This window comes from Marmota monax, unplaced genomic scaffold (assembly GCF_021218885.2).
Source record: "Marmota monax isolate L192 unplaced genomic scaffold, Marmota_monax_Labrador192_F-V1.1 WCK01_AAM20220418_F8-fsc00065, whole genome shotgun sequence".
Lineage (NCBI taxonomy): Eukaryota > Metazoa > Chordata > Mammalia > Rodentia > Sciuridae > Marmota > Marmota monax.
The window spans coordinates 6130052-6155189 of record NW_026694038.1 but is presented as its reverse complement, the minus strand read 5'-3'; the positions used below and the strand labels follow the sequence as shown (position 1 = coordinate 6155189).

The 25138-nt window shown below is 34.9% G+C and overlaps 1 protein-coding gene across 4 annotated transcripts in view; it reads right to left on the bottom strand.

Annotated features, from left to right (window-relative positions):
- Magi2 (membrane associated guanylate kinase, WW and PDZ domain containing 2) overlaps window positions 1-25138 on the bottom strand; it is a 1314737-nt gene that overhangs the window by 540316 nt on the left and 749283 nt on the right. For all 4 annotated transcript variants that reach the window (XM_046464122.2, XM_046464123.2, XM_058585490.1 and 1 more), the window contains exon 3: window positions 4278-4397. In XM_046464122.2, the coding sequence (XP_046320078.1) occupies window positions 4278-4397 (120 nt within the window). The remainder of the gene's footprint in view (window positions 1-4277; window positions 4398-25138) is intronic.

Sequence of the window (25138 nt, the reverse complement as noted above, 5' to 3'; positions counted from 1 at the left end):
GATAGTGTCAATAATGATTTTCATTGACTTGGACATCTTTGCATCGCCAAATGATATTTTGATTGAGATTAGAGATTCAGAATTTCAATAGTAAATGCATTAATATCATGCTAAAAAAACCTGATGTTGATTTTAGTTAGTAAAATAAAATATATCTGTGTAAAAGTTTTAATATCTTTTTTCCCATCATAGGAATGCTTTATTTTCCTAGAAATTTTTTTTTCTACTTAATACTTAAATTTGAATGTGGTTCAGACATTAGAGCACTCCATATTATATATACATGGGAAAAGTTGAATTTTACAGTCCCCTTAATGAATTGTTAAAGAAGCTCATTTCTGTGCTAGATTCAAGGCTCTGTACATTTTAGGGTGTGACTGGGAAAACTATAACATTAAGGTGAGAGTGGAGGCCATATCTGCACTGTAATATGTCTGATGCCCCCCCAAACCTGCTGGACTGGATTTTGGTCCTTTAAAAAATGGAGAGTGTTTTATGATAGGCTTATGTCCATTTAAAGGAAACATTTAATTTTAGGATCACTGATCTTTTCTATAAACAAAAGAATAGCTTTGTTTTATTTGAAAGGCATAAAAGAAAACTAGTGTAAAGTACAGTGGAAAGACTGCTGTGAAACATGACTAGATAATCTCAGTATGTGAATTAAGTGAAATCAGTCAAGGCACAGCTCAGGGAACATAGATGTTGTTAATAATGGCATTCAGAAACAGGCAAAGGCAACTGGCCTGACTGATAAGTGCAATGATGAATGTCACATTCCAGATGACTAGAAGAAGTAGCTCAGGCAGGATTCACTGGTTTGGATCTCTGGACAATTCAGCACTTTGGACAGTTCTTGAAAGGTCATTTTCCTTAGATTGTCAGACCTACTCATTTATTTCTACTTCTTGGTGTCTGACCTATATCTATTTGTCACCTTAATTCCAAAGGAATGATCTGCATTCATCCAAAGAACTCTGTGGTTTGTGTTTCACACAAAGTCTATGGCTTAAATTCTAATATAAAGGTGCAAAAGTAATTTACTTAAAGTTATATCAAACTCTCTACTGGCCTTTGTTCTATTAATTAATACTAGATGATTAATAGATTTATAAATAATATTATTAATAAAATTAATGTTAAATCTGATTCAATATGCAAAGTTGTGGATGATATCATCCAGGTTATGGAATAGTGTTCCTTTTCCAACACCTAATGGTCATCCTCCCAGCCAAAGTCTCCTTGGAATTTGTATGCAAGGCCATTCAACCTCTATTCTATAAAAGTTGAGATGAGGCATTCAGGCTTTGGGGTGGTGGTACAAGAAGAAAGCCTTTTTAAGAATCAACTAAAATTCTGCCTCAGGCCATGTGGCATAACTGTAGATGGTAACTCAAGCACATTAAGGCTGCCTTGCAGGCTCCAGATAGTAACAGAAGTGCTCTTTTGGAGAAAGATCTTTGACCCAGTTTTCAAGAGGCAATTTCCCAACAGTACATTTGATTTCTAATCAATAAGTAATGGATAAGTTCCATTTTAGTTTTATCTATCCACCAAGATTAAAACTAGAACAAGTGACAATGAAACAAATAATGTATGCATGTGAGAAATGATTAAAAGAACACATTTTTCCACAACTACGTTATAGGTGGACATTTCTTGTTCTAAAACCAGGAGGTGGGGGTGAAGAAAAGACACAAGAGAAACTGGATTTCTTAATGATGCCCAGCTAAATTTACCAGGTGTTTTCTAGAGCATTTATTTGATCTTTGTTATTAAAAAGAAAAAAAGTAGCTCTCAAAGTTGCTGGCAAGAAATATACCAAATTGGGAAAGCACTTATTTATGGGTAAGAAGAAACAGGAGTTCTCTCTCTCTCTCTTCAGCTGCATTGGAGGCCTTACTATGCTGGCTTGCAGATTGGATTTGGGAGGCTCCTTTCAGGCTTAAGGGCCCTACATGAATAACAGAAGGTCTGTAACCTTGATGCTGAGAATAACTCAATTCCCTCTTATTTTCTTGACTGCATTCACAGAATACTACAGATGGGTTTTTCTAGTCTGGCTGAGAACACTAAAGAATACAGAAGCAAAGAGGGGAAAGGGAGCAATGACCCAAAAAGTGCAAAAGGGTGAACATATAATATAGAGAAGCAGACTTTATAAGAAAACTATAGTGAAAACTTGACAAATATAAAAGCTCTCCGGTCTTTGCACGTGATTACTCAATACAGTCTGAAAGTATCAACAGAAGAAAGGGCATCTTCTACGTTTCCTCAAGTGATAGCTCACATTAAGTGGTAGCCCTAAGTCTAGAGCTTGTGACTAATGCTGTGAAAATGCAGTGTATTAGCAGGTGCATCCCATTCGTTCCTTATCTGTAGTTACAAGAAAATCTGCAGATATTGAGATTTGAGAGTGTTCTCTAGGTATCCACCCAGTTGGTTATGTGATTTGAGGAAACAGATTTGTATTTATCCATGTACACACTGTGTATTTGTAAACGATGGTACTGAAACTCCTGACAACATTGCATATTAAATCAGTCTATAGTTCAACTGTTCTGGGTCCTCTGGGGTGATGAACAAGTTCACAGAAAACTATACTCTCAGTGCTGAAAAGATATCTGAAGAAAAACCTGACTGACAAAACTTGGTTATGTTTGAATAGTTTCTGGATATTCCCCTCAAAAATTAATTGTATCCTAAAATGTAGCATGAGCTACTTTGGAAATACTGGTATTAAATTTCATGATATTGAGTTTATTATAAGAACAATGAAAACTTAACATGAACATCTGGTTTAATGTTTTTCATCTTTGATACAATTAGTCTAAACAGTCTTTATACAAACAAAAGAAAAAGGCATATTGTTAATCAGCTACTCTTGAAATGATCTTGTATGTTAAATTATTGGCTCTTCACTACATAAAAATGGTATTTAAATAAGGTAATTAAATACATTACCATTAGTATAAATGCAAACTAATGTCTGTCACTAAATGTCACAAAGCTCATAGGAAACTTTAGGTTATTTGACATAATTATTTTCTATGATTTATACTGATAGCATTTTTCATATATACTTTAAGGCAGCTGTCTATTATCAACAAAGTTTCTTTATTTAAAATGTTTTCAACCAATCTCTACTATATTTTATTCTTGACAACATGAAGAAGATACTGATCTAATGCATTAAATAATTCCCCAGATATTCATGCTTATTTCCTGGAAATGTAGCAATAAGTAACTAAATGTCTCAGTAATTTAGGCAAATGTCTCAGCCTATGTTGCCTTGGGAATGCTAAGTAATGGAAGAAATTTGAATACTTCTAACAACTTCAAAATACAGAGTTCTTGCATAACTATAATCCATTGAACCATGTGACTAAGAAAGTAAAGGAAGAAGTGGGCTAAGTTGTTAACATGGCAAACTCAGTTTATCTGATGATGGTTGGTAGAATTCAAGTGCAGGATAGGCTAAGCAGTCATGCAGATGAGTTTTGTTTCTCCTATCACTCACTACTAATTGCAGTTCATTAAAACTAGGTTCGTCTTTGGACTTAGTATATGCACACATATTCCACATGTATAATAACCACAAAATAGGAATAAAAGGCAATATTTTTCTTTTTAGTTATTTAAAAATCTTGTCTTACGCAAGCACAGATACATAGTTTCATTAGACATGAACTAGATGCCTACAAAATAACAAGCATGATCCTGTGAAGCTAGGTTTCCAGCTGAAGCAGATTCTGGCTCATATTACGGTGGTGCTCTTTCCACTGGAAAGTCCTTCTCAAATTCACAGTTCTGATTTCAATTCTTTTTCATATGTGACTCAGGTACCAAAGGAGACTTGCTATTGCATAAGTTTAAAATTCATCTATGGATCATATTTTCCTACCCTGTCATTGTGCTTCAGAGGGAGTAAAGGCCTGTGTTGTGGAATAACTTGAGAGAGCCACATAGACACAGAGCACTGCCCTCCTTTAGATGCCACCTAGAGTTAAAGACTTTTTTTTTTTTCCTGGAACATCACAGCTTATCCCCAGGAGACAAACACAAGGATCTTCAGTGGATATATATACATACATATTTCCCTCTGCATCTTAAAGTCGAATTAAGATATATTTCAACTGTTTCTAAAATTATCTTGTTAAAGTGCCCAAACCAAAAGGAGCAGCACATTGGTAACCTGGTGCCCTGACGCGCTTTAATCAAATGAACAAAAACTTTGATGCAACAATGAATAGGTTTTGCAGGGCAGTTGTGCTTACCTTCATAAGTCCCGCTTTCTAGGAGAGCACCGCTTTTCTCCAATTCCATAAAATCTTCAACGGTGATGAAAATGTAGTCCACCCCAGGGACCTCACCCTCCTTATGTGGCCTTGTGGTGCCTGAATAAGGAAAAATCAAAAACAAAAGAAAGACTAAGTGATCTGCTGCTGAACTTTAGAAATACCACCAGACTTCTGAATATTCAATAACACTTGTTTGTACATCTTGTTAGTCGGCAGTTTGTGTTTGTCCTTCTGTTTGTTTGGCAACAGAAAATAGCAGGGGGTAAAGATTAAAGTAAACATACAAAGCATTTTTCTTCATCAAGCTTTTATAAAGAGTTCATTGCCATGGAATGTAGCTGCATAGATTTTTTTTTTCAGAGAAAACTGCAGACCATTGTGCCCTTTTTGAAGAGGTGGTTCGAATAGTGGCCCAGGAGTTTGCAAGCTCAGGAATTTACATATATTGTTCCCATGAATGGACCGCTGTTGTGCTACAGATTGCTGTGCTGCGACATAAAATACAACGGAAAATACATCTTGGTAAAATGTCAACTTATCTTTTTATTTTCATGATCTGCTTTCTTTTGGGGGGACACTTTTTGTTAATTTTATTTGTTAATGTTACACCCAAAATAACTCATATTGGATTTAAGTGTCAAAAATCTTTACTATGACTTAAAATTTAATAATTGAAACTGAGCAATAATAAAAATTGCATTAGTAATTATAACTGGGATACTGAAATATCTAATTTAACAGGAAAACTTTGACTCCATGACACAGCTTTCTTTTATTGTTACATCATAGTTCTACATAATAGTGGGATTTATTGTGGCATATTCATGCATGCACATAATTTGGTCAATTTCATTATCTAGAAGCCACCTTCTTCTCTCTTTTCTTCCCTCCTCCCATTCCCATTTTGTACTCTACTAGTTTCTCTTCTATTTTCATGAGATCCTTTTTTTCTTTTTTTCTCTCTTAACTTTCATATCTAAGAAAATACACGACCCTTGACTTTCTGAATCTGGCTTATTTCATTTAAAATGTGTTCTCCAGATCCATCCTTTTTTTTTTTTTTGCAAATGATATAATTTTATTCTTCTTTGTAGCTGAATAAAATTCCATTTTATATGTGTATGTATGTATATGTATGTGTGTGTATATGTATGTATGTGTGTGTGTGTGTGTGTGTGTATATATCTCAGATTTCCTCCATCTATTCATCTGATGATAGACACCTGGGCTGGTTCTGTAACTTGGCTATTGTGAGTTGTGCTGCTTTAAACATGGGTATGCACACATCACCACAGTCTGCTAACTTGTAATTCTTTAGGGTAAATACTGAGGAATAGTATAGCTGGGTCATATGGTGGCTCTATTCCTAGTCGTTTGAGGAAACTCCATTCTGATTTCCATAGTGGCTGTACCAATTTACATTCCCAATAGTATATAAGTGTTCCTTTTCCCCTACATCCTCTTCAGCATTTATTATTATTTGTATTCTTGATGACTGCCATTCTAACCAGAGTGAGATGGAATCTCAGTACCCAGGTTTTCTAATACCTCCCTTACATAGCCTTCATTCATTCCTTCATTATGCCTAATTCTGACTGAATTTTGAGATGATATCTTCCCAGGGTCTACTGCTTACTGCCACTGCTTCTGCTTCCTATATCACCTATACAGAGAATGGAGGTACTGAGGGCCAAAATAACAAGACCATAAGTCGCTCACCCTGTGGGTAATCCAGCTTTCCTGGAGAGCACAGCCTTCCAGGCCTTCTCTCCAGCTGGGAAAGCAGAAGCAAAAATAGAGAGGTGTTGAAGTTTGACCATGCCCTAAGCTTCTTCCTTTCTTTTTCTCTGTTAACTACCTAGGGAATTTGGCAAGGGCAGATTTGCATTTACATAATGCATACATGCAAATAAGTATGCAGAAATATACAGAGGGCAAATATAGAAGCAAGGTGGCACATTGGCAGACTTCTTCATATTTCAATCTTTTCCATATTGTCTCCAAACTAAACAAAAAGTATTTTTTCCAACATATTATTTTTATTCTCTGAATTTGAAATCTTGATCAACTAGGTCATGAAAATCACCAGCTAGTTCCTTTTTTTTTTTGGTCTATTAGGATCAAGCCTGAACTGCTGATGAGAGACATAAACTACTGTCAGGATGTACAAGGTACTAGGAAAACTGATTTGGGGGAAAAACAAATAATTCCTATTAAAATCATTTAAAAATTTTTGAAAGCATTATTTTCTAAAATTGTTTTATAATCCTTCTTTGGGGGTTACAAAACAATTTTTTCTATAATAATTTTTAATGCCTTACCTTGAATTTGTTATTGTATTTGGTTTAACTGAGCTGCATTCTGCAGTATTTCCTACTGCTTTTATGCTCTAAAATACAAACCTCCCACACCTAGTATGCATAATTTTGTCAAATTAATGTTTCTATGAGAACCTTAACTTTCAATATCCTGACTTTTATGTGCTTAACCCTTGTGAATTAGAAGGGCATTAACATGGTTTTTGGCAATCAATTTGTTTTTCTGTTTACTTAGAATGCACTCTAATCATTAAGAAAAAAATCATATAACAAAGATTTAATTTTCCCTAATTCATCTGCATGTTTCATGCAGATGAAGTTACATGCTTTGATTAATTAACTGCTTGCAATATGGTAATGCATTTCCAGCACCACATGGGCACAGGCTCACATGCTTTAGGGCAATTTCCAGGGCAGCTGACCTATTCAGAGCAATTCACCTGAACCAAATGCTATCGAACGAGTTATGGTTGTGCTATTTTTGGTTCACTGAGTGGTTCTACATCTCCGCCTTGTACCTCAGGCTTCTGTGACTGATTTGCTGCCTCTGTGATGTGTCAGTGTCACCTGTCATTGCCTGCCCATGCTGGTTGCTTACCTCACTGACACTTGAAGTTCTACTCCAATTTCAAATGCTGCAACCCAAACTTTGACATCTCTTCTCCTCATTTCTGTTTCTGACTTCCAGTTCCTTGATCTCTCCTTCTTCCCTGTGTTTCCCAAACTGGCTTGATTTGCCTCCCTAGCTACTCTGTGACGAGGAGCAACCTAGAACCTCTCCTTTCCTTTAGTTCAAAATCACCATTTGAATCACTTGTAATAAGCCCCAAATTCATTCACAGACTGCAGTTGCTAGAGAAATTTATAAGCTGACAAAACGCTCTTCAAATTCAGGCTATTTAAGGTTAGTTTGATTATAACACTTGGAACCCTTGTATATATATCTCCATGACTTCCTGTCACATTCCCACCACTTTCTAATGTTCAGTTCCTCTTTCTGCAAGAAACTTGAACTCCTTCTTTTCTTGGTTAAAAAAAAATCAAATTCCCTAAACTTTCCTAACTTCTGCTTACCTTACCTGCATTATCCTCATATTTTCTCGTTTCCTTCAAAGTTAACCCTTGCTGAGATGAATCCCTTCTCCTTTGCTTCCTTTCAAAATTTTGTGTTTTTTTCCTACATCAAAGTTACATACACAAAATTGAACAATTCTATAAAAATTTGTTATTTTTTTTAAATAGTAGGCCTTCATCACCACTCTCCTCCCACACATACAATCTTTCTTTTACCCAGGGGACAACATGCTCAACTCTTAATTGAGTCTTTTATTTTACCTCCATATCTCTAAATAACATATTTAAGATACCTCTTAATGTTTTACTTTAATCACTACTTCTTGATTTGCCATTAAAAAAAAAAAAAAGATTAGAGTCTATTTTGCCCACCGTTCTACACAAACACACACACACACACACACACACACACACACACACACACTTCCTTTTCCTTTCCTTCTTTCATTCTTCCAATTAATTGAAGAACCTTGTACTTAGAGGACTACTTAGTGTTTGCATTAATGATGATGTGTACATGTGTTTCCTGCTAATCCTTGTAGTACACTGACTACTTTCGCTTTCTGGTGTAACTTTTTGATTACTTGTAATACTTTGATTTCTAATTTTTCATATATGAATCATTTATCCAATTAATGAACTCTCTCATTAGATTTTGAAATATACAAATATGTATAGTAGTTTATCAGGTTTGTCCTGCTGAATCAAATTCTTCAGGGACCTTCCACCTGCTCCAGTTTGGATTGTGTCAGCCTGCCCCATGGCTGTCATCCTGGGACAAGCCATTGCCATTAGTCTGGAATTCTCTGCTTCTCTGTCTTGGGAGGTAGCTTTTCTTTCCCAGATCTGTGCCTATTTTGGGGGTCTACGCCCTCATATTAGCAAAGTACATCTTTCAGAAGCTTCTTGTCAAAGGTAGCATGGAACTACATTGTGTGGAGATTTTGTATGTCTGAAAATGTCTTATTCCACCCTTACAGGGGGTAAATCTGACAGCATTTCAGGAAAACATTATGAAAATGTATTTCTCCATCTTGCTTCTCTGTGAATCCATCAGCATTCTTCCTGTCTTGCCAGCTTGAACTTTACCCTCACGGTCACTTTTGAGTCCTCCCTTACTCTTTTATTCCACCTCCAAATATTTAGCAGGTTCTATGCCTGAAATTCCACGATGCCATCCTTCCTGTCTGCACTACTTCTGATACAGGACTTCCAGCCTGGGTCAGAAAACGATAGATGCTTCAATGATGTCTTTACCCATCTCTTAGTTTACCTTTGCACTTCCCAATGATCCCTGATAAACAGCAAAAGGATGTGGCTGGACTTATGCTTTATCTACTCAATCTCTTCTCAAGAAGGTGGGTTATAAAAGGCAGAGAAAAGAGCTAAAAAGAGTCAGAGAAGGTTCAGATCCTATTGTGTACAGTAAAAGGCAACTCTCATGGGATTCTTCACATGTACTTGCCTTGATGGAACATGTAAGAGAACATAAAATTAAGAATTTTCTGCTAAAAAATGCTTTCCTTTCTGGAATGGCAGGTGTGTCACTCTGCTTTTGCTTCAACCTAAAATTTCCATCATTAGAACTACTCTTTGGTTCAAATAAAAGAGAAACTAACTTTAAATTGTATGTGCTAGTATATAAGAATTTGAGCTGTGAAATCAAACTGCCTGTGCCTGTTGGGGCTCTATCACTCGATATCAGTATTATCTGGAGCAACCTTCACCTCTACAAACTCTATTTTTCTTACCTGTAAAATGAAAGTAAAAAAGCTTGAAAGATATTTAAAACAATGTCTGATACACTGAGCACTCAACAAGAAATTTATCATACATACTGCTGCCTAGAAGAGCAGATGACATAATGGATAGTTTTCCCCTCCTCAATTCTTGTTCCAAATATTGAGCATTTACTATGTGGCAAGAACTGTTCTGGATATTTGAGATTTATCTTTTAATAGCACAGAATTGGATCCCCAGTCTTACGTAATTTGTATTTTAACAGGGAAAGACAGAGAATAAACAAAAGACATAATTTAAAAAGAAGTTATATAATAGGCTTGAGAGGTTTAAATCCCATCAGTGACCCTAAATCAGGTCATTAGCATCTATGCACAATTTATCCAGTCAATGACTGTGATTTCTAACCATTAGTTTGCACAATGTGGACAGTAAGTTTGAAGAGAAGACAAATGCTTTGAGATAAAGACCTGAAGGGAAGTAGAGCCTGCAACACTATGGGCTACAGGTTTCCCAGCTTGGTTGCAGACCTCTGGGAGGCAACTGGAGATCTACCAAGAGCTTGGTTATATTTTGGAAAGAATCACTAAATTTTTTAAAAAGAGATCTCACTTATTTTACAGATGGATCAGTTTGGCTTAGGTTATTTGGCTTAAAGCACTGGTGCCCAACATAGGTTATGTTTGAATTTTGAAAGTTATTTTCATAGCATTGGTAAGTATGATAGTACAATGTGGCTTTTGATGACTGCTATATATGCAAACACACACAGACTCTCATTTTTAAGAGAAAAAGGAGGAAGCATGATGTGATTAAAAAAGGGTTCTCAGCATTGAGGTTCATGACATTTGCATTACATTTTTGTTTTAATGTCTTGCATGTATGATTCTGGGTTAAAATATAATTTAGTTGGTAATTACTTTTATCATGTCTTAAGGGAAATAATATAAAAGGCTTTATAAAAAATAAAAACATGAATATCATGCCAATAATATCTGCCTCCCTCTTTAGTAGCATTAATAGTACAGCCAAGACAATTTTAACAAATATTATTGATGGTATCGTATGGCTATCTTATTAGAATCAATTGTAATCCAATTAGCTTCATTTCGGTTATGAGTTCTTATAAATAAGTGGTTCTTATGTCTTTTTAAACATTATTTGGTAAAAATAAATTTAAGTCAGGATATAAATTTATTTATTTTTTCTGATTACACTCTAAAATAAAGCACATGATGATTTAGTCACTACTTACAAGAGTCTTATTGCTTCTGTTAAACAGACACATAAAACAGGTAGAGCCCATGGCCTAGGCTGTAAGAAATTTCTAACATTTGCCAAATCATTTGAAAAGTGTGAAAATGCTCATAAAACCTGATTAGTGGGTCATTTAATTTTACCTGCAGGAATAGCACCTTCAACAACAAAAGTCAGAAAGTGTGATTTTAGATCCATATGTCAAGGAAGAAAGGATATTAGTTGGTGTTAAATTGGTTGGCAAGACTCAGGCTGAAGAAGGAGAAAGCAATTGGAGAGCTATGAACATCTCTTTGGAAAGTAATATGATTCTAAAAATAAGGGAAACACATGTAAAATGAAATGTAGTGTTGTATAATGGTAATTTGCAGCTAAAGGAAATTAATATCTAGACTGGAGAAATAGTTAAGTTGAATTTCCTGGAATGGTTACCTACCTTATTTTTATGCTGAAATAATTATAGTTGCTTTCCCAACTCAAAAGATCATGAATAGAGAGTTGACAGGGAAGCAAGACTCAACAGTAATAACAAGTAATCATCTAGCATTAGCAATAAGGTGGAATCTAGGGAGGATCAAAGAGGAAAATATAGATGATTCATCATATAGCTGAAGTTGAAGCTCACTGTCTTTAATTGCGCTTCTATTTGGGGCAGGGACTTTCTTAAGCAGTACATAGAAAAGGCCAAAACAATTTTTATTATCCAAATTATGATTTGTATATTTCATTCTTCTTAGTTCTTCCAGACCACCCCTCTAAAGAAAGGTAGAATTGAAAAGGGAGGAAATGCTACTAAGTTGAATCTTTATTTCCTATTCCTTTCTTAAAAAGAAAACCAGGTTATTTATTAATTGCTCAATGAAGTACTGTATGAATAATATCTCTATCATAAGTTAATGAGAGCATACAGTTCTTACGTTCAAAAGGCAAGTCTGAAAAGAATGAATCTTCCCTGAAATGGTTGGCTTATTTATATACAGTGAAAGCACATGAAGGCCACTTGTCATTTTGTTACCATGGCAACTGGGGGTGCCAATGCAATTTTTCTAATTCTATTTTTTAAATTAAGGAGCATTGCCCCTTTTGCCTTAGGAAGAAAGGAGCATGATGTTTGTGGCAAATGTAATTCTAAAGCACATTTCCTTTCGGCTTTCTGATATTTCCTAATTTTGTAAGATACTTTAAAAAGTCACCAGTTCAACGGAAAATCATATTACCTAGATGTTGGCTCAGTGTAGTGATCTATTGTGAGTCATTCAGATGTTCTGAGAGTTCTAGGGTGCCAGTTGCATGGCAGGCACCCAATACATATTTGCTAAAGAAACAGACTTGGAATTGATCATTAATAGTCAATGTGTTCTAAGCAGATGGGTTACTGTGTGGAAATCTGAGAAAGTGAATTCTGTACCTATGCTTGTTTCTGAATATATTCTTTCTTTCTTTCTTCCTGGTGTTTCTCAACTGCAAGTTGAACAAAATAAACTTTGACAGCCAGGGTGACTTACTCTGGATTCAACCTTTAATAAACTCACTCTAAAGATTCCTGAAGACATTTCTTTAGTTTGTCAGTTACTCATTAGCTAGTGTGAACACCATCTCAGATTTGTATATGAGCTTCCAATGAAAACATTCATGAGATTTGTTTGGCCAATGCCTTTTATCAATTTTAATGTAACCAGCCTATGCCTTCGATATTATTACACTTATTTTCAACCATATAAAATCTAGAGGTATGGTTTGCTTACTTTATCAGGCAAAGCAAATAATATAGATTAAGTCATTGAATCTTATGTGATAGACAGGGTAGAAAGTAATGTGAACTTTCCAGATTTTATGGTAACTGAAAAGGTGGATTGGATAAGTTTTTAAAAAGGTAGAACCTGCAACTAAATTCCATTAATCACCTATTAGGTATAATAATTACTTATGTCCTCATTAAAACACTACATGTTTTTGTAAAATATGGAAAATTTGATAATCCTTTTGTAAAACACCAGTAGTTACTTTGACTTATTTTTTTAAACAGTGAGTGTATTGCTTTAAACCTCAATAATTACTTAAAAACTCTCTCATCTCCTAAAACAGCAAGCTGTTAATTATTGTTTAAAACAACACTGGCATATGCTAACAGTAGGTATCTTTCAGAAACATATAACTTTTTGGAAAAGAGACTTTTTAATATCTTGGATATAAAATTTCAGATTAAATCCTACATACCACCAATTAATGTTTTAAATTATAACAGTGTAGACTGAGGTAGCATCATACCCAGACTTACCTTAAAAAGTAGGATGTATCATAAGCACAGAACCACATGGAGGACTCCTTAAAGCACAGATTGCTAGTGACCCCACCAGGTGCAGCATGAGGATTTGCATTTCTAACAAGTTATTGGTGAAACTGCTGGTGGTCCAGTGACCATAATTTAAGAACTAACTCCAAAATAAAAGCACCATTAAATTTCACTGTCAATCACAGTATTCACAGAGCATGTGGATCATTTGACATTGACACTGAAGTAATCTATAATCAATTACTGGGTTCATGGAGCAATACAAACTATTTTGACCCATGTATACAAAAATATGGCTTAAAATCTGAAATCAGAGGAGGAAATAAACATGGCTATCAAGAGTGCTTGATGATAATATAATAAGAAAAAGGAAGTATCTAATGAAGAAGATCTCTTGCATTAAGAAAAGCTATATAAGATATCAAAAAAAAAAAAATAGAAGATACAAAAGAAAAGTTAGTAGAAATCCCAAAACAAACAAACATAAATAATAGCATCAAAAGATTTCCTCACATTAATGTATACATATTTACCTAATATTGTTAGCATATGCCAGTGCTGCTTCAGTAATAATTAACAGCATGTTGTTTGAGAGGATGAGAGAATTTTTAAATAATTAGTGATGTTAGGCAACAATACTGAGCAAACTATTTCAAGCAATAGGTAGCATTTACTTTGGAATTTAGTATCCATGAAACCCTCTATTAAAACACATTATTTAGGCAAATGTATACTGTTGTCAATTCTATGATTTTACTTTTACATTTATGTCCCTGGTATAAACAGCAGAGTAAACAAGGTAGTCGAGGTGAAATGAAATGTCATTTAAAATTAATTTCATTGCATTTCATCACCTGAACTCAAAATTCATAATAACAATTAAAAAAAGAAAAAAAAGAAAGGCAATGTCTGGGGTGGAAATTTCAAAGTGGATGTATGCACATACATTTTCTATTCTAAGGCTCCTATGCCAAATGACCATACCTAGTTCCTGACAGTACCAGGGCATCACTGACTGCTGACATATAAGCATCTACACACTGAGGGCCGACTATGGCAAAGTGAAAGGCTTCACTCATTCATTCACTTGAACTACCACTTGTTTGGTCATAAGGAATTAATACCTTAAATTTTACCCATTCCTTTACACCCAAGTCCATCTCTTTGACCCACCAGATTGTGGAGGAAAATTCAGCTTCACAAATTATTTTTTCTCATAAAAATTCAGCCTTATTTCACTTGCATTTATAGCACAGAACAAAGCACTGATTATGAAAACGAGATACAGTTATATAAAATGACTCACCCAAGTCAAATCAGATTCCTAGATAGCTATGTTCCTGGATTTTTCATCCACCCTCTCTCTATATAGACCCAGCATACCTAATTCCAGGGGAGAGGAACTCTGCACTCTCACCAATAACACAGGGTAGCAAATCATCATCCCAGATTCTGAACTCAATATTAATTTCCTGAAATTTTAAGAGACTAGAAGAAGATTAATGGCTCTTTTGTTACCGGTTAATTTATATTTGAACTTCTGATTTTACTTCTTCAATATTTAATTTAGATATGTTCTATATCTGGCATTCTATAGGATTAATAAAGAGGTTTTTGATTCCCAAATTTATTATTTAAGAGATAATGTTTCAAGATTACAAACTGAACTTAAAGGAAAAAAAAAAGATCAGTGGCTTTTTATAGAAACAATATATATTTAGTTTGAAGCTTTTATGCTCTCCTCATGTAAAATGAATTTGGGCCAGAACTAGACTGCAGACACCAGTCGCCTCTGAGCAGTGCAGACTCTTCTGTGACCTTCGTTGCACAGAAAGTTTAGTGGATCATAACTTTATCATTTTATCACTATTAGAATCTTGCAATGACATTAACTTTTAGTGTCACCATATGTCTCTATGACATCTATATTCTGAAATGCCCAAGATAGATCATAGAATGGAATCTAGAATATCAGAAAATACAGATGAAGTAACTGTTCAGGGATTTCAAAACATTGAAATGCTTGTCAGATTATTTGGCATAAATCATGGATTTGAATGATCAACTATTGTTTTTTCATTGAGGCTCTCAAGTACACACATGCCTAATTATCATGGGGGGAAAGCACAAAGAAGCACAGGAGAAAATGTTAATGAGAACCCACCAGGTGCCTTGGGCATGGGGCTTTTATTCTCCTTAGAAATCTTGAGTTAAAGAATCCTCAGGTCATCTGGTGTATCTTACATTCATAATACTAGCTTCCGTATGCCTCAACAGCTTATCACACTTCTTATTTTGTAGCTGATGGAAAATAGAACAGAAATTCACAGCTCAACTTCCCTAGTTTGAAAAAAAAATATATTGCAGAATTGGGGAATATTATAGCACAAATAAACTAGACCACTGCTGATAAGACTTTAATTCCAAACTGCATATCAGTGAGCATTCATGTATAGAATACATCTGCTTATATTTTGGGGGATAGAACATTCTCTCCACTCAGACCAGCATGACTCTGGGACAGTCATTAAGTGTTGAGCAGTATGGCTTGGCTCTGTCTCAAGAAGTGGAGCAAAAAAGAGAAAAGTGACTTGATCAAATCAAATCATCAGCAATGTGAGAAAAAAGAAAACACAAGTAACTAGATTTTCAGCCCATAGACAATTTTATTCTTCTGCAGGAAAAAAGGTAGCCAGGACTATTATTGCATTGTTGAGACTTAAACATTATATACACAGCCAGCAACCCCAGATCTATGGGACCCTTTAGGTTTCAAGGGCAGGAAGATTCTGTCCAATTATCATTTATCCCCAGGATCCTGTATTTGTAATTTCAGGCCACTGTACTTCCTGCCTGATTGGACAGCAAAAGAAAAGTGATACAGGGGAAAAGAAATATGCATGTGAGCTGTTAAATATTCATGTGTGACCTTTGTTAGAAAGTTTTACAAAAATATATCAGTATAAACCTATATGGCAACAAATAAACATCTTTGGCTCTAAAGAATCTCAAATCATTATTCGTGAGAGTTGCAGTTATCATACGAGATTAAGGGAAGTTTTATGACTTAAAATACAAAAGAAAAATTTAAGGTAATTTCAAAAGAGAGTTAATTAAGACACTTCTGGTATGAAAGATATTGAGTTAATAATGAGCTATCAAAATAAATATTGTTTTTTTTTTACAGAAAATGTCTATAATTTTAGAAAAATCTTTACTCCTTATGGAGAATAAGAAAACAGTTTTAGGGCTGGGATTGTGGCTCAGTGGCAAAGTGCTTGCCTCAGATGTGTGAGGCACTGGGTTCATCCTCAGCACCACATAAAAATAAATAAATAAATAATAAAATAAATAAATGGTATTAAAAAGAGAGAAAGAAAACAGGCTTACTTGCCAAGATTGAGACATAATACAAAATATTGATGAGACTATCATCAATCTAGCAGCTGACTCATAATCCACCACACTACCCCCATCCCTATCAGAGTAGTGGCTGGAGAGCTCACACCTGAGTGACAGACTTCTGGCTTTTAGACACAAATGTTACTAAGTTCTGTCCCCTACCAGAAGCACCAGAGAGTTTGAGATTTGAGAAAAATAACAAGGTAGAGGCTGGCCAAACTAGGCTGCAGGGCATTAATGAATCCATATCAGAATGAACAATGTGTGTTACATTTCACATCCACAAACAAATTAAGTAGCTCTTTATCTCTTCAGTTAGACAGCAACTCTTCCTTTGGGCTAGAGGTCAGCAAATTTCCTGTAAAAGGGCCAAATATAAACACCCTAGGCTTTCCTGGCAACACCAACTCTATGGCAACTTCTAACTCTTCTTATAGGAGTGAGCAGTCACACATAACACATAAATAAATAAGTATGGCTATATTCTGATAAAAATTTATAAGACAGTGGGCAAATGTGACCTGGAAGCACTTGCCCACTCCTGCATTTGGTTTTTGATGCTTTGTGCCTTGAAGTTCTAGTCTAGATTTGTACTTTTAAACCAGAAAGATGCAATTTAAATGACACTATTTGAATGCACTATCTCAACACAGAGGACAAAAAATGACCATTTCTGATGGTGTAGCCTGTATGAAGTATAACATTCCACATGTATGTCCCTCATTCCTTTGAAAGCAGAACTAACAAGGTAGCTTTCTAATAATACACAGAAACAAAAATGGAGAGGGGAAAGAAATCTCTGCAAAAGTAACATCATGATTTGGCTTTCAAGAAGCAAGTCAGGATGTTCCTGAGGGATCTTTGACCTAAACTGAAGAATAATTGTCAGGGGGATAATGTGTCTTGTGAAGCTACACAGAGCAGAAACACATTGGCTCATAAAAGAAAAACATGAAGGAGCTTCTTCAGACCTAAAGTATTGGATGGAGGCACTGCATTGTTTTGTGGTAAATACTATTATCTCACAGAGGTTCTTTCCATTTTAGGGTTCAATCATGTTAGCAATGCTTTGGTAGGCTATGAACTTCAACAGATATTTAATGCTGCATGAAGTATTGAGCGTCTTAGTGCTCTTGGATGTGCAAAATTTTATCATGCTATATAGGAAATACCCCATGTGTACTCTACATGTTCACCATGGAAATCAAGTTAGAGATTATTTGTTGAAGAAAGTGACATTCACAATCTTATAAGAAATGTGTTATTACTTGATATAAATATTAAGAACTACATGATAGCTGAATGTGGTGGTGCACACCTATAATTCTAGCAACTCTGGATGCTGAGGCAGGAGGATTGCAAGATTGAGGCTAGCCTCAGCAACTTGGTGAGACTGTGTCAGAATAGAGAATAAAGAATACTGGGGATATATAGTTCAGTGGTAAAGTACCCATGGGTTCAATCCCCAGTACCAAAATAAACAAATGAAAAACCTATATGATATAGTTATATGTATATAATATATGCATTCACATACATTTTAAATTTAGGACCTGGCTCAGTAAAATTAGCATGGCATATGAAAATAAAGCAAAGAACAAGAGAATTATCTTGGCAATCCAGGATGTTTGATTCTGTCTTTCATTATAGCAAAATATAAAAAATAATTTAACTAGAATGCACTCTCTTGTTGAAACAATCTACTTTTTGATATATCCATTAATACACTTTAAAAACTTCAATTTTTACAAATTTGCCATTTGTTCAAGTTTACATTTGAGAATGTATATTTATCTACTAAGAAAAAGAAAAAGATATGTCCAATGAATATAGCAAGGAATTATATGCAAGATTCTTTTTGTAAGAAAGATTAATAAGCACTAATAATTATTGGGCTCTAACCTTGTGCGAGGCCCTGAAAACTTTTCACATACTATCTCCTTTTCTTCTCTTCAAACCTCCTTTAAGGTGGGGAGCATTACACCCTTGTTATAGCTCAAATGACTTGCCCTAGTCACAGGTCAGATAAATGACAGCATCAGGATTCAAACTCAGGCAGTTTGGCTGCAGAGGCCAGGCTTCTAAACAATATGGCACTCCACCCTCACCCATGAAATGCCTTACATAGAGGGTGATGTCGGGGATGGGCCCCATGGGGGATTGGGAAGGTTTGCCTGTGATTGGGCAGCCACAACTCAGCACATTCAATCAAGTATCCTGGCTGGAGAGAACAATGAAACCACAAATCATATCTATGGAGAAGCAGGGGAAAGTAAGACATTCCCCAGACTGTTGCTGACTTACATACAGCAGGGATATCTAAGAAGGCAACTCAGAACCCAGAAAGTAACTGGGGACCACAAACCAGAGAGATCTTTAAAATCAAAGCCCAGACTTGGGAAGTATAACATTTTCAAAGGAATATAATAGAATAGAAAAACTAGTAATTTCTTCAAATTAGTGATGTAAATCATTAAGAATTGGGTGAGTTTTGGTTATGTGGGACATAACATTCCTTTTATAAGTCAAACTATAGAAATGTGACTCTTAAAAATGTGACTGGCTGAGCCAGTCACGGTGGCCCACTCCTATAATCCCAGTGGCTCAGGAGGCTGAGGCAGGAGGATCATGAGTTCAAAGCCAGCCTCAGCAAAAAGAGAGGCACTAAGCAACTCAGTGAGACCTTGTCTCTAAATAAAATACAAAATAAGCCTGGGGATCTGGCTCAGTGGCCGAGTTCCCCTGAGTTCAATTCCCGGTACCAAAAGAAAAAAAAAATGTGACTTGCAGAAATTCCAACAAATATTTATTTGTTGCCTAAATTAGTAGGTTAAAAAAAAAGTAAAAATAGAAAGCATCCCATCCTTCTAGAGACCTCAAGTTATTAAGATACAGAAGCTGCAACCACCTGTATAATAATTATTATAAAATAATGATAAAAACAGTAAATATGGGGGCAAATACATAGTTTAAATCTCTTATAAAGTTGATAGATAATTTAAAGCAAAAAATAGTAATAATATGGTGAATTAAAATATATAACCACATTAACCCAAAGACTGGAGTAGGAGACAGAAGAACATATGGTAGATTCTTATATCATATATGAAGTAGTATGCTACCATATTATACATCTATAATAGTAAGCTTAAAGCAACTTTTAACATATACATGCAAAATCAAAAGAGCGATCATCCATTTGGATTAAAAGAACAAGACCTAACTATATATTGCCTACAATAAACAAACTTTAATGTAACGACACACACACACAAAGTAAAAATAAAAGGATAGATTTAAAAAAAAGTTATGCCATGTTATGATCAAATGAAAGGTGTAACATCACAAAAATATTTCAGAGAGAAGAATATGAATAGATAAAGACTATCATCTCTAAATAATAAAAAGTCAATTCATTAAGAAGATATAAATCCTGTGCTGACAATAGCATCTATAATAGCAGAGATTCAAAATACATGAAGCAAAGACAAAGAGTTATGAAGAAGAACTGACAGTTCCTCAGTTATAATGAGGTTTCAGCATCTGTCTTTCAAAACTGATAGAACAAGCAGACAGAAAATCAGTAAAGATACAGACCTGAACATTATCTACCAACTTAACTTAATTGATCTTTATAGAACACTCCATTCTACAGGAGCATAATAAACTTTATTTTTAAGAGCGTATGGGAAGTTTCCCAATATAGACTACATTCATAAAACAAATTTCAATAACTAAATAATTCAAGTCATAAAAACTATTTTCTAACCACAATAAAATTAAGTTCGAAGCCAATAACAGAAAGATCAGGAAAATCCCTAGGTAATAGAAAACTAAAAAACATACTTTTAAATAGGCCATTCATCAAGGAAGAAATCCAAAAGGTAATTAGAAATTACTTTGAACTAAATGAAAATGAAAAAAACTATAAAGCAAAATTATGGGTTGTTTTTAAATCAAGGACTTGAGAGACATTTATAACCCAAAACACCTCGATTAAAAAAGAAGGGCTCAAATAAATTACTTTAGCAATTAGAAAACAGAAGAGCAAACCAAACTTTAAACAAGAAGAGAAAAAGGAAAAAACAAAGATGAGAAGGGAATTTAATAAAATAAACAGAAACTAATAAAGAATGAAAAGAACATCTGGTTCTTTGAAAATATTAGTAAAATTGATAAGCATTGGGCCAGACTGATCTCAAAAAGAAGAGAGGACATAAATGACAGTCATCATTGGAATCCACAGGGGATTTGTTTCAGGGCCCTCAGGTATGCATGTCTACCCAAATCCATGGATTCTCAAGCTCCTTATAGAAAATGGCATAGTATTTGCATACAATCTATACAATCCTCCCTTCAGATCATCTCTAGATGATTTATAATATCTAACACAATGTAAAAGCTGTGTAAGTAGTTGTTATAGTGTATTGTTTCAGGAATAATGACAAGAAAATAAGTGCAACCAGTTCAGTAAAGATGCAACCATTATAGGTTTGACTGCAAAGTACTCTGATGAGATGGGGGTGGGGTCAGTGCTCAAACTTTAAGTGCTGCAGAGATGCTCAGGTCTGTGAAACAGTGGGAGCTAAAGCAGGGTATGTCCACACATTTTATGTCCACACATTTTATGTCCACAAATTTTATGTCCACACATTTTACTCACCTGCATTTAGCACAGTGTCATGGGGCAAATTAAACATATCTTTTGGAAATTTCCAGATTTTTAAAAAATATTTTAAATCCAAGTTTGGTTATATTTGTAGTTGTGGAACTGATGGATATGAAGGGCCAACACTGCCAATATTAGCAATGAAAGAAGTGACCTTCCTACAGAGATGACAGAAATATAAAGTTTTTGTGGAATTTTATATACTCCAAATTTGACAACTTAGATGCAATGCACAAACTCTTTAAAAGACATAGAAAATCCCAAACATGTTTAAGAAAAATGATAGCATTAACATTTATATATAAAAAATACTTATATTTATGACCATAGATAATAGTGTGTGAATGTATCAGAATTTGTTATTGGAAACTACCTCTTAAAGAAAACTGAAAGGCCAGACAACTTTACTGGTAAATTCTATCAATCATTTACAGAAGTAATAATACTGATTCTACAAAAACTCTTTCAGAAAACTGAAGAGGGTATAATATTCAAATCATTATACAAGGCCAGGGTTATTCTGGTACCAAAAAACAAAGATTGCAAGAAAAGAAAATTACAAACTAGTGTTTCTCACACACATACATAAAGGAAATTACAGCTGAGCATATTTCATATCTATATGTATAAATATACATATAAACACTTAACAAATTTTAGTAAATTTAATGGAACATTCAATTCAGTATTTGCCATACAAATATTCTTATGAACTCCTACATATATAGTATATATATAGATTTTCACTGTAGCATCCTTGAAAAGGAAAAACCTAAGAGAAAAAAAAATTTTTTTTCTTCCTTACCAACTTCAACTCTGGTTGCAAATGCTCAATGCATCAGAGTAGCAGAAAAGTAGCAGCTTCCAACTATTCATGCTTAAAATTCTAAGTCTTTTTGTTAGCTTTACTTCCAAAGATACCAGCTGTAACCTGAAATGCTGTTGACTTTCATGATTTTCTTTAACCAACACATCAGACTATTTTCACGTATTGCCTTTTTGTTGTTGTTGCTGTTAAGCTTATTTTAGCATCATCTAGGACAAAAACTCTCAACTCTCACTACACATTAGAGTCATATGGGGAGATTTTAAAATCAGTGGCTCCATCTCAGAATTTGGGGTTCAGTTTCTGAAAGTTTCTATTTTTTAATTTTTTTTTAGAACTCTCCACAGGTGTTTTTAATGGCACCTGGTTTGAGGACCAGTCATTTTGGAACATCAGTTATTTGGCATATCAGTTTTGGAATATCAGTTTCTCCAGACTCTTTCATTGACTTTTTATTCATTCTTATCTATTTTGAAAGCTTAGGAAATTGTGAAATTTATTTTGGTCCCAGGAATCCTCATCTCTTCTAATCTGCCATATAGTATTAAATCCACTAATATCAATCTAAGATGTGTTGCTTTAGAAATATGATACATTGAAGTTCTACAATAATTTCCCCCTTGGTGCCCAGTCTCATGGCTTCAAGAGTTCTGCAAACACATACTCTTAGCCATTTTGACATTCCATATAACATGCTCTCAGACTGCCCCAATATCCTAATTTTCTTCAACTGGAATACACTGACCAGTTCCCATTTGTTGATTTTGAATGCCTAGTTAAACTTCATGTCTGTTGGGTACTGGCACTTGTTTTATTTTCCACAATGACTTGTAGAAAGAGACATTAATCCTAATCTTTACTTCATTCCTTTTATTATTTGAGAATGTATGAATTGTGATAAAAAAGTAATAAGCTACTTTGAAGAAATTTGTGTTTTTTTTAAAAAAATATTTAAAAAACACATCTGTCAGAACCTGAAAACAAAAATGAGTATATGAGAATTCCAAAGTGCTGCTAATGTTAATATTTTTCACAATTGCACATTTGGAATTGCTTTTGGATTCAGGTGCTTTTTTTTTTTTTTAAATTTACCTTCATAGCAGAATTTCAACATCTGAGGCTGAGTTTGGCTTAAGACAGTAGTTAAAGGTTGTTCAAATTCAAATATTTTGGGTTGCAAATTAAAGAAGTTAATACCGTTTGGTTTGAAATAGAGGTATGACTAAAATTGATGAAATTATTTTCTTTCTGACTGTACCTGGCTATGAAGGTAATTGATACAATTCTTTTCCAGTTGGTAGCTACCGAGCTGTCAAGTGATCCCCAGGTTCAGAAAGTCCTGTGTTGTGGCCTGGTCATCACTGCTCTTGATAGCCTACTGTCATATAGATAGGGATAGTGCTATACAAAAAAGGGGTTAGCCTTTGGGTTGGAATAAATTACTTCACCTCACTTGTCCCAACAGCCCTAACTTGTAAAATAATAATAAAAATGCCAACCTTGTGAAAGTGTTGTGAGAATTTAATGTGAAAAATTTTAAAAATGGTTTGCCCCCATCCTTCTCATATTCTGACGAGGAGAAGATCTCCTTAGAATTTTGTTAAGACGAAGTTTCTGATAAATAGGCCTGGGTGTGGCCTGAGATTGTTCATTTCTAACAAGCTCTCAAGTGATGCTGATACTGGACCACACTTTCAATAGAAACGCTTTAATTTAGCTGGACTATAATAAGTATCTCAGTCACTTAAAAGTGTCATTGCCTTCCTTCTTTCATGTCATGTTTCCATCATTGTTGATTTAGGATTTGGATTTTGGCCAACAACTGCAACATCTAATACTGGTACACAGAGGATCCTGACTATTCTCACAAGGAAAGTGATTCACAGTGCAAGCACTAGAAGGAAGAAAAGCCCTTGTGTTTATGGACTTAGAATCTTCACTCAATAGTAAACATGGGCTTGGTTTCTACTGTGTGCAAACTTCCATTCCAGAACATGAGTAGACAGGCATTCAAGACTATGGATTGTGTTGGATAGGGAAGTAGAAGCCAAAGTCTCACATGGGAATGGTTTCCAAAAGCAAGGATCCCATGTGCTATTTCCATGGAAGTAGGCACAGAAAGAACTAAAACAGGCAAAACAGGTACTCAGGGTCAAGAGGTTCAGCATGGAAATATCTCTTGAGCCTAAAGTAAAAGAGGAGGAAATCTTTAATGAAATAGTTACAGTGGAATGTATAGGCAGAAAAGAAAATGTTTTTGTTAGGAAATTTATGGGCAGTTATAATGAAAATATATCTTTACTATTCCAAGTCAATAATGATATTCAGCACTCATCTTTGTCCTCCCTTCACCAAGCCTTGCTGCTGGCTATTAATCATTTCAAATACAATGACAGGATATAAGCAATCTGGGTATATTGAAATAAAATTAAATCCTACTCAGCTCTAAATAGTATTCTGTTTAAGGTGACATGACGATGTCTGGCTAACAAGCACAGACACACACGATAGTCATTTTGTTTGTGTCCAAACAGGTAGTGTCACCTCATGTTGCCAAACTGCTGCTCAAAACTCATCCAGCAGCAGAAACATTCTCAGTGGTGATTCAGTGAGTTCCTGGGTGTAGGCGTTTTAGCCGTGCTTGACAAGGGAGCTTCACAATATTTCATGATATAATCCCAGTGGCTCAGGAAGATGAGGCAGGAGGGTGGTGAGTTCAAAGCCATGTTCTCTGCAACTTAGTGAACCCTCAGCAACTTGAAAAGACCCTACGCAATTTAGCAAGACCTTGTCTGAAAATAAAAAATAAAAAGTGCTGGGGATGTGGTTCAGTGGTTAAGCATCCCTGTGTTCAATCCCTGGTACCAAAAAAAAAAAAAAAGAAAAAAAGAAGAAGCAAACAAACAAACAAAAAAACTACTCTAAGTAATATCTCAAACAGCATGTTATTTCAAATCAATCAATCATAACATATCCCAGAAACAGCACCTCTACAAGGTTCTGAAGTAGTTATGATCAGATAGTCATATTTCTACTCTTCTGTACATTAATAAAGGACCCCCCCCTTCCATTTTTGTTGACACTTTAGTTGCTTACAGATAATTTAAGCTAGGACACACAGATAAAAGTAAAAAGGCCTACACACACCATATAAACTTTCTGCCTTTGCATTTGGCTTACTTAGATAATAGAGACAAAAGAAGTTGTTGTGTTTTTTTTTTTCTTCTGCTGAGTTAATTTCTTCAGCACCTGAAATTA